The 10,841-nt window shown below is 36.1% G+C and overlaps 1 protein-coding gene across 3 annotated transcripts; it reads left to right on the top strand.

Moving 5' to 3' along the window:
• Positions 1 to 3,216: 3,216 nt before the first annotated feature.
• LOC104596721 (MATE efflux family protein) lies at positions 3,217 to 5,948 on the top strand. 3 transcript variants are annotated; one of them, XM_010257997.3, is made up of 5 exons: positions 3,309 to 3,466; positions 3,582 to 3,715; positions 3,784 to 3,916; positions 4,068 to 4,940; positions 5,049 to 5,948. In XM_010257997.3, the coding sequence occupies exons 3-5, from the start codon at positions 3,839 to 3,841 to the stop codon at positions 5,598 to 5,600; spliced, it is 1,503 nt and encodes a 500-aa protein (XP_010256299.1). In that variant the 5' UTR covers positions 3,309 to 3,466; positions 3,582 to 3,715; positions 3,784 to 3,838; the 3' UTR covers positions 5,601 to 5,948. The 3 variants fall into 3 exon arrangements, with proteins under 3 accessions (XP_010256298.1, XP_010256299.1, XP_010256297.1); XM_010257996.3 differs by lacking the exon at positions 3,582 to 3,715 and having other exon boundaries at positions 3,217 to 3,466; positions 3,751 to 3,916; XM_010257995.3 differs by having other exon boundaries at positions 3,582 to 3,916.
• The last annotated feature ends 4,893 nt before the right edge of the window (positions 5,949 to 10,841 follow it).

Genomic DNA, 10,841 nt, shown 5'->3' with positions numbered 1-10,841 from the left:
GAAGCAGAAATTAAATAAATCGTTGTACTTTATAAACATTTTATTATTTGTTCAATTCAGTACCTGTTTGGCAGTGCCAAAAAAAGTATTTATTGGTTATTATTAATGTCGCATAAGGAGAAAGGCTTACAATACTACTAGTTCTGCATATAAGATTGGTTTTGGTGATGTGGAAGGATGATGGGGCCAAACAGAAAAGTATATATTTAACCATTGGAGGCATTGTAGATTGGTTAAATGTGCATTGTCCTTGTCTACATCAGCCCTGTTTCAACTTTGAATGTATTTTGAATTTGGACTTTGGAGTGTGATAGTCTTTAACGTTGGTTTTTCAGACCAAGAAAGATTAAATGAATAGTTCTTCTTCAAATCATGTGATACCATGCCAACATGCACTTGATTGAAACTTACCTTAAGTAGGTCAACACTTTGAGGTTTTCATGCATATCACAAGTTTTGAATTAATAAAGTAGCAGAAATTTTCAGTTCATGAATGTATAAAAGCGTAGCAGATGACCCTATTTTGATTGATCTCAACCATAAACAAGGCACTTGACCAAACCTATGTAAGGTAAGCATGGTTTAAAGTATTATTACATCCAAATGTATCAGTAGGGTGTATTAATACTTTTTAAAGATTGTCTCTTCTCTAAGTTCGAGTTTAGTTCAAGCATTTTCTTCCAGTATACATATTGTGAAGCAAACCAGGCAGCTGATTGATAAGTATGCAATGTTCCATCATATCATTTAACTAGTTTAGGTTCAGTCCCAAAGGATCTCAGTCAGATTTGTTTTTTTTTTTTAATTTCCCGGGAAGGACTATTCTCTATCTTGTGTAGCCCTAACCTTTTCCTAAAAAAAAAAAAAAAAAACAGATTGATTTCCTAAATATACCTTTAAACAGGTGTATGAGAAACCCAAATGATACAACAAGCCTGATATCGTGTATCATATCGATACTTTGAACCTTGAAGGTAGGTAATCAACTTGATCCAAATTGATTCATCCAATCATATAGGAACCAAAATGATCCAGATATTTGAATAAACCCTTTTATGGTTATAATAATTTAGGTAATATATTTCCCATTTTTCCCTTGTTAAAAAAACAAATTTAATACAAAAGTTATGCATACCATATTTCTTATTTTTTCTTTAGTATATTGGTTAAGCAGGACTGGTGGTTGTTTGAATGAGTTTCATTATTGATTGAGTCCATAGGTTACTAAGCTTTTCTTATTTATTTGTTTTTTAGTTCGGTTTCTGGTTTTCACAACTTACTATTATTTTTAATTCAATAACCTTTCCTAATCTAACTCATAGATTAATTGAGACATATTTTAACCAAATAAGTTTTTTCCTAAAATAAGAGTTTTAGATTTTCAAATAGAAATTGAGATAATTCTAATAATTCCTAATTTCCCCTATTTTACTTCTTCTTATACCTATTTTCTATGTAATATTTGTCTAATCTTCTTATTTATTCTTTATATATCTTTTTTCTTTTCCTTTATCACAGTTTTCCATTTCATCTAGATTTCTTTGATACTAGTCCCACATATATGTCATTAACGACTGATCGATATTCAAATACAAATTTTAAAAATCATAAAAATATTTTGTCATATTCTTGATCAATATAAAATAAAATATTGAAATGTGTCGCTTAAATTTATTGTTATGTCACACAAGGAAATTGGAATAAAAAGTTGTTTTTTATTGGGATTTAAAACCTTCTTGACATTTAATGCAATTTTGTCGGGATTAAATAATTGAACATAGAATCATTTTGGTCACTAAGTTATGAATCAGATCAAATCAATTGTCTAATTTAACCATTCAAATCAATGTCTAAAAACCCGACTTGAAGTTTGAAAGATTGAAAAGAAAAAATCATAATATCATCTCCATAATGCCATCAACATAAATAATTCAAAAAAAAAAATCATAGAAGAACTTGATAATCATGTTGAATGGATAAGGCAAGTTAATGGTTCAATCTGGTGTTTTAAAAACTGACCACCAGGCTGAACCGTTTTTGCCTTCAGGTCATGGGTCACCGGTTTGACCATCCCATGTATGTATTTTATTAATAAATAATATATAATTAAGTTTTAGATATGATATATGTATTATTTTATATTTAAATTATATTTTTTAATTTTTTTTATTTATAAAAATATTAAATGCATAATTAATATGTAACCTGTAACCTGGTCAACTGAGTTGATCAAGTCAATGGTCCAACCATCGGGGTTGGATGATTTTTTACCAAATAAACAAATTTTGACCTTTCTCTATGTTTTATTCAAACCAAATCTAGAATCTTAATGGGTGATAATTCGAATAATTCAACGGATTAGATCAACAGCAGATTAAAATCGCCAAGTCAATGGGTCATTGACCAAGTCAAGATATTTTTATAAAAATAGTAGGTTGAAGGTTGGCCCAAACCAGTATTGTGACCAAATCACCCAAGTCATTAGTTCAACCAATCGGATCAATAATGGGTTGAAAACTGATTCAAATAAAGGCACAAATTAAAAAAATAATAATTCCAAATTATCTATTAAGCATAATTTACATCAATTTAGTAGTAAATTACAACACCTAATAGACTAATAGTACATATATTTTGAGTATCTAAGTGCTTGATCTACTCCAAATTTTTCAACAATGATGTAATGCATCATCCCTTGCATGAGATCGGCTTCAGTCAGTGCAAGGCCTATTCTAATGGTATTCGAATCGCCTTTATATCCTTGCATTAAGAATATTTCCATACTTATATGCTTTATTTTATGGTGAGATATTCTCAATACAATATTATAATGGTTGTTTGAACGGCCTTTGCAATGACTGAATCCGATTTCTCCTTGCATACCTACAAAAATCTTGAAAATGAAACAACCTAACAAACACAAATGATTTTTTTTGATAGATGAACATTAAATGAATTTACACATAAACTGTATCATGAAACTTAATACTTGTAACATGTTCCTGTTGATAGGCAAATGCTGGACATCCTTCTTTATCAGGGAAAACAATTAAAAAGCAATTAAACAAATAAGTACGTATTGACATACCAAACAAACGAATAAAAACGTAAGAAGCAGGTTTTCTTTTGTGAAGATCCCAAACAAGTTCTAAGCTTTAAAAACCTCTCAGTCGCATGAGACGGTTGGGTTAAAAGAAAAGCTAACCTTTGGTTCTCTCTCTCTCCGTTATACTCAAAAAGGGTTAACACCTGATGAACTGAACCCTTTCCTTGGGTTTAAAAGCCAAAACCCTTGGCTCTTCGTCTCCACCGTCGCTTTCCTTGCAGCTTTACTCTTGATTGTCCTTCCAAAGCTTCTGTATGCAGCCCACAAGCCTCGCTCCCAGTCGCCGCCATTAGCAACTTCCTACTTTAAATTTTCTGTAATCTCTATCAGAGATACAGTTTATAATTAAAAAGGCAAGAGGTGGGTTACCTTTTCTTACCAATTTTTTCACACTTCAATTTATGGCTTTCGTCCTTCTCCTGTTATGCACATAAAGTCTTCACCATTAACTAACCTCAGCTTTTCTCTTCTATAGTACCTCATCAGCAATACAAAGTTGAGAAGTTCAATCCAGCTTACCTTCTCTTTCTTAGTCTCCACCATTAAATAAGACCTATCTTTTCTCTCTGTAATCTCATGATAAGTACAGAGTGGAACGAAAAATCTAAGGTGGGTTATCTTTATTTTCTTTGAATCTTCTGCAGGCTCTTTAGAATCACTTCTTTTCTCTTCGGCAGTTCGAAATCCAGACGAGAAGGCGAAATTTGTAGGCGTTCTTGTTTTTAAAACTCAATGGACGTCGGCCATACATCGAAGATGGCTGACAAAGAACCAGATTATTCACCGAAAAAGGCCCCATCTGCAACTAAGGTAAACTCTTTAAAACCGAGAAGAACGACTCCACATTTTCCTTCTTGAATTATTTGCTTTATGTATGTAAACCCTTTGAAACTAAGACGACCAACGCCACATTTTCATTCTCGTATGCTCTGTTTTCTGTAATAACTTGTACTTCGCACAGGTGATAGACGAGCTGAAAGAGCTATGGAGCATGGCCTTGCCGATAACGGCCATGAACTGTGTGGTCTACATTCGAGCCATGGTGTCCGTTCTCTTCTTGGGTCGACTCGGGAGCTTAGAGCTCGCAGGAGGAGCTCTCTCAATCGGGTTCACCAACATCACAGGGTACTCTGTTCTGTTCGGCCTCGCTTCAGGGCTCGAGCCAGTGTGCAGCCAAGCCTATGGAAGCAAGAACTGGGAACTAATCTCGCTCTCCCTGCAACGCACGGTCCTAATCCTTCTAATCGCAAGCATACCCATCAGTTTTCTGTGGATGAACTTGGAAGGAATCATGATCTTCATGGGTCAAGACAGAGATATCACGGCAATGGCGGCCACCTACTGTATCTACTCTCTTCCAGACCTATTAACGAACACTCTGTTGCAGCCTCTGCGAGTGTATCTGAGGTCCCAAGGGGTGACAAAGCCGATGATGTACTGTTCTCTGATCGCGGTGTTGTTTCACGTACCCTTGAACATTCTGCTGGTGGTGGTGATGAAGCTCGGTGTTCCTGGGGTGGCCATGGCGTCTGTGCTGACCAACCTGAACATGGTTCTATTGATGACCGCATACGTGTACGTATCTGGGGTGTGTGAGCTGAGATGGACGGCTGGTATTGGGGTTGTCTGTGGTGGGTTGGGCCCGCTTTTACGTTTGGCCGTGCCAAGCTGCCTGGGAATTTGCTTGGAGTGGTGGTGGTACGAGATCATGACCGTCCTTGCTGGATATTTGTCCAAGCCTACACTGGCCGTGGCTGCAACTGCCATACTCATTCAAACAACCAGTCTCATGTACACCGTCCCAATGGCCTTGGCCGCTTGTGTTTCCACCAGAGTAAGTTTCTGCATTTAGTTCTTGATCTATCATTTACCATTGGTTTGGAATCTTATGATGATGATGTTCTGGTGTTTTTAACTTGGCCCACTGATGGACCCACAATAGGTAGGGAACGAGCTGGGAGCAGGGAAGCCCTACAAGGCGAAGTTGGCGGCACTGGTGGCGCTGGGCTGCGCTTTCGTGATTGGGACGATCAACGTAACGTGGACGGCCATTCTGCGAGAGAGGTGGGCAGGTCTGTTCACTAAAGACGTGGAGGTCGGTTACTTGGTGGCTGCTGTGATGCCCATCATGGGTCTGTGTGAGCTCGGCAACTGCCCACAAACGACAGGCTGTGGCATACTGCGCGGCACGGCAAGGCCGGCCGTGGGCGCCAGAATCAACCTCGGGTCCTTCTATTGCATTGGGACGCCTGTCGCTGTAGGCCTGGCCTTTTGGTTCAAGGTTGGGTTCAGTGGACTCTGGTATGGACTCCTGTCTGCTCAGGCTGCTTGTGCTGTCTCCATTCTTTTTGTTGTTCTGATGCGAACAGACTGGGAGGCAGAGGCCTTGCGTGCTAAGAAGCTCACGAGCATGGAAATGTCTGGTTGTGAGAAGGCTAATGGAGATGAAGAGAGAAAAGGGTTTTTAGTTGGTGATATGGAAGATATTTTGTAAAAAGGAGAAGAAAAACAGAAGAAACAACTGATATACAGTGATGGACTGATGGTGGAAGGGGGAGGGGAATCGAATGTAGCCGCCGGGGTTGGTAATACCTAATGGTTAGGTTTGTTTTTGTTTTGGTGATGGGCTGTAGTGGATCTGGGCTTTGGGACTTGAGCTTTGTATCCCTTTTTGTTTCTCTTTAGTTTCTGTCGGCTCTTTGGCTGGGTTACTTTTCATGGCCATCATTACAAACGCTGGAAAGAGAGATCTGGGCCTCTTAATAAGGGACCCATCTCATGCAAATATGCAATGTTCCCTCTAATAAAATAGTTATAATCATATATTTGAAGCTTGAATACAGTACTTTGTTTGCACCATACAATGATAAATATTAAATGGAAACTTAGCAAGGGGCCCATCTCATGAAGCAAGCTTTTCTGAAGTCAGATTGGAAAACCTAGTTGACACCCATATCTTGCCTTGTATTGTTTCATTTCCCACCTGAGATCACTCCAGTGCCATGGGTCTCCAGTAAGATGCCACATGTCCTACATCTAGAGGATCAAGGATGATGGATACCCACCTTGAGAATTGAGATTGCTCATCAAAACCACCCCTCTGATTATTGTTGGATTGACTTCTGGGGTTTGGTCGAGATGAACTTGGGAGGGACCCACTCAAAGTTGGGGCTTTCTGCAATGGGAGACATTGCAAAGTTCATGGGCCCCCATTGCCCACCATTGCAATACTTTACGAGGTTGGTTTTTGGCCTGAGCTGGGCAATCTCTTGACAACCTGGACTACATGATGGGTTTTATATTCTTAAATCCACGATTTAGCCCCTTTTGCCTTTAATGCAGTTTGATAAGGACTGGTGTTTTATTCTTAACCACATGAAATGAAATTGTGGTTTTTCAGATTCCAATTTCCATTTCAAGGCCCCTGCCAGGCGCCAAGGAAAGAAAGAAGGATCCATTTTAGTTCATAAGAAGAAACTGGAATGAGACGATGTTAAAGATCTTTTGAAAATGAGCTGATTTACAGTTTCTCCAAGCGAAAATGCCTTTTCTTTTATCAAGTAAAAGCGTTGACCCAAATCCAACATGTCCAGTTAGAAATGGTAACTGCAATTTGGGCTGTCTCGGCTCAGAATTGGGTCAACCTTGTAGACAAGGCCTCAATGCTGACCTCGTGGCCCCGTAACCCTAACCTGATACGAGTTTTGAGCCATTCTCTCAATCTTAGTCCAGCCCATCTCATAAAATGGAAGCCCAACTCAACCTGATCAACCTAATTGTGGGGTCATTTTTAAAATAAAAATTAAAAAAAAAACACATAAATGAAAGGAATAGAGTAATGTGGCTTTGCTTAACGCAACACCTACAAGAAATGAAAGAGGATAGTTACCTATTATTAACAAAAAAAAAAAAGCAAAGAAAACATAATTTGAATAGGGAGGAAAATGGTATGGATAACAGAAGAGATGATACATATTTTTCATGTGAGTAAGACACAAATTAGAAAAGCTAATTGGTAGAGTAGAGATGCTAATTAAGTGATTTTTGTACATTTTTTGATATGGTTCATTTATTGATATTAAGTTTTTAAGTTTGTAGGAATTAGTTATTGAGTCAATTTTAGAAATATAGTTTTAAAAATAAAATTGATCAGTAGTTTGGTTTTAGAATTTTAAGCCTTGAAGTTGCAGAATTTTAGAAGTGTGTTTCTTTGGAATGTGGTGCACTATACCTGTTATTAAGGCTGCATTTGGTTGCAGCACAATTTTATTTGCACTGATGCAAAATTACGGCCGTGCAAATGATTTGAGTGCAAATTCTAATTTATTTATTTTTTCAAATTTTACCTTCTTTTGTTTGATTACAGTACAAATGAAATAAAATAAGCCATGAAGCAAAATAAATTAAAACAAAACAAAATGAAACCAGAATTTGCATTCCTTTCATTTGCACTCCCATGCATTTGTACTAGTGCAAATAAAATTGTGCTGCAGTAAAAAACAGCCTAAATAAATAAGAAAATGTAGAACAAATAAGTATTGGTTGGTTAATACTCTAATTTAGGAGATTCAAAATTTAAAGTTAAAAGTTCTTATATAAGTTTAAGAAATCCTAATGCTTCTAAACTTTGACATACAAAAAAAGAATGACACCATAAACCAGAAAATCAAGAGCACAAAGATTTTACATATTTCAGCTTGTGCATATATCCAAGAAGCAAGGATCAAAATATCAAAAACATATCCATATCCAAGGTCATGGAGACTCATGGTTACAACAAAATACTAGGGGATTGGGGTTTTGAAAGTTTGGGATGATGGAAGTCATCCCTTTCAGGCTATTAAAATAAAATAAAAAAGGTAAGAGTATTGGTCTATGGATACTTTGATCCTTGCCAAGAAGAGATAAACCCATTCTTTATTATTAAAAAAAAAACAATAGAAAACATCATAAGATTTCTTATATCCAAAAACTAACCTTAGACCCTTGTACAACTTTTGTCACTTAAGCTTAGTTTGGAAGGAGTACAAATACATATATGTAGAGTGCAAAACCTTGTATTTTGTATGTATTTATACTGTACATATTTGTATTTGTACTCTTCCGAAACTGAGGCTCAATTTGAAAAGAATATAAAATACAAATATATAGAGTGCAAAATCTTGTATTTCGTATTATTTTGTATAAATTTGTAATGTACATAATTGTATTTGTCCTCATTCCAAATGGAGCCTTAGACTCACTTTGGGAAGAGTGTAAATACAAATATGTGCAGTGCAAAGCCTTGTATATTGTATTTCTAAACCTTGTGTTTGCATTGTGCATATTTGTATTTATAATCTTCAAACTTAGCCTTGTCTTTGATAACATGAAGAGCGAACTGTTACATTGTTGATCTGGTCCTATTTTGTTTTCTTCCCACTTTTTTGTATTCCTTTAAAGGTAGCCATTTACTTTTCTTGCACTTCAAAAGGTATTCCAAAGATGAGCCTCTTTGGAATGTAATGATCTTTAGCTCACAAGGAATGCTTCTAAAATGTAAAATAAAAGGCACAAGAGAGTTAATGTATCTAAAAAATTATGTTAATATATAATATGTTCATATTATTGGTAGGTAAATGGGCAACACAACTAGGTGGTAGTTTTCTCCCATACCTTGAATCCCTCCTCACCCCAAGCCTCCACAACAATTTGGATCAGGCTTTGGGCCTATTGCTTTAAATAAAAATATTATTATGTTATTCTTTAATATAATATAATGATTTATGTGTTATTATAGTATTATATAATATATAATATAAATTGCAGGATGGATTAGAAATGATCTCCCAGCTACAACTAGGTAAAGACCTTACTAGAAAGCTACTTAAGTAGCTTTAATTCAAAATACTTTTAAATATTTACACACACATATACACACAAACGAGGGCAGAATTAGGATATTTTCTTGAGGGGCGCCACTAATAAACGTGGATAAAGGGTAAAGAGTCTAAAATAAAAGTGGGACTTAAATGGGTATTGTGGGGATTTTCAACACATATGGGGTCATGGCTCCTCTCTGCCACCCCTGGCCATGCCCTTGCACATACGCACATAGAAATACAAATAGAATTCAATCATTGTGCAAAAATTATAAATAAAAAAATAATCAATCACATTAAAAATTTTAATAATTCTAAGGATCCGTTTGGTTCATAGTCGGAATCGGAATCAGAATCGAAACCCTCCTGAATTGGAATCAGAATGGTCCATTCCCATAGTCTGTTTAGTTTGGATAGGAATGAGAATGAGAATTAAAATCAGCAGGAATGGGAATTTCATTTTCAAGGGAGGGGAAGGGAATGGCCATTCCCTCAAATGGGGGAATGCCATTCTAGCAGGAATGAGAATGAGATTTCAATTCTGTCCAAGCAAACAGTTGGAATCGGAATAGCCCATTCTAATTCCGATTCCAGACCCTTATTCCTGCAAACCAAACGGGCCCTAAGATGCCACACGTGATTTCTTACTTTTCATTATTTTGATTCATGATACAGTTTCTACATTGTAAATTCTTCTATATAAATAACATACATATCAACTCAATTAATACATATTGTTTCAATGGAAGCAATAATTTTGATTAAAGTTGTCCACTTTTATTTCTTCCATCTACCATAAAAACTCATGAGATTCTCTCTCTCTCTTCCACAATGCAAGCCTCACCATCACTCTTCTTTATTAAAGTATGTCCTTTTTTCTAATCGTCACAGCTACCAACCATATGGGTCTCAACTCTTCTCTTTCTCTCTCACTCTAAAAGCGGCCATCCATCTTACGAATTTCCCTTTGTAATATAAGTTAGTATCCTATTGCTTTCTTCACATAAAAAAATTAACCATTTTAAGAAACCTATAATATTATTAGTTGGTCTACTTTGAAGTCAAGAAGCTAAAAAAAGCAACCTACATGGCTGCATGATAAAGCAAAATAAAAAGATAACTCTCTTTGGAATGTAGTAATCTTTAGCTCACAAGGAATGTTTTAAAATCTAGGAAGGCACAAGAGAGTTATTGTATGGATTGTATCCAGAAAACCATGTGAATGAAAAGCTTTATTTTTGGCAGGCAAATGGGCTACACACCTAGGAGGTAGCCCTTCCATAAGGCTCTAACTCAAAACCCTCCTTTACAACCAGCCAAACAACAAAGAAATCTTAGGATTTCATACAAAGTATTCTCTGCTACAAGCCTACAACCAGCCATTGGTATTTGCAAGCTATAAAGAATGAAAAATCAACAGAGAGAATGAGGGATGTTAGAACTCTTGCAGACACTGAAATGATAGAATTAGATTAAAAAGAGAAGTCAAAGAGAAGTGCTTACTAGATACAAGCTGTCTTGGGCTCTGCAACAAACAAAAGCAAAGAGGAGGTTTGTAGGGTTGATCATTTTTTGCCCCTATAGAAGGTTTTCCTCCAAGCCCCACTCCAGAAATCTATTGCTTTAAGGGTTTTTTTTTAATATAATTTTATTAAATTATATCAGCATGCCTAGCTAGTGCCTGATCGATGATTATCCTTATGTTTGTCAGTCAAACAAATTTAAGCATCTAGAAAATCATTTTCTAAGTTCTTAGGCTGCGTTTGGAAGCGATACAAATAAGTGTGAATAAAAATATGTAGAGTGTAAAATGGTTCATATAAATTGCAAAATTGGATTAGTTTTGCACTGACAAATTTATCTTCTAACCAAAC

The sequence above is a fragment of the Nelumbo nucifera genome, chromosome 5 (assembly GCF_055504915.1).
Source record: "Nelumbo nucifera cultivar China Antique chromosome 5, China Antique-T2T, whole genome shotgun sequence".
In the NCBI taxonomy this organism is placed as follows: domain Eukaryota; kingdom Viridiplantae; phylum Streptophyta; class Magnoliopsida; order Proteales; family Nelumbonaceae; genus Nelumbo; species Nelumbo nucifera.
The sequence above is the reverse complement of the archived record's forward strand: the minus strand, read 5'-3'. Positions and strand labels throughout refer to the sequence as shown.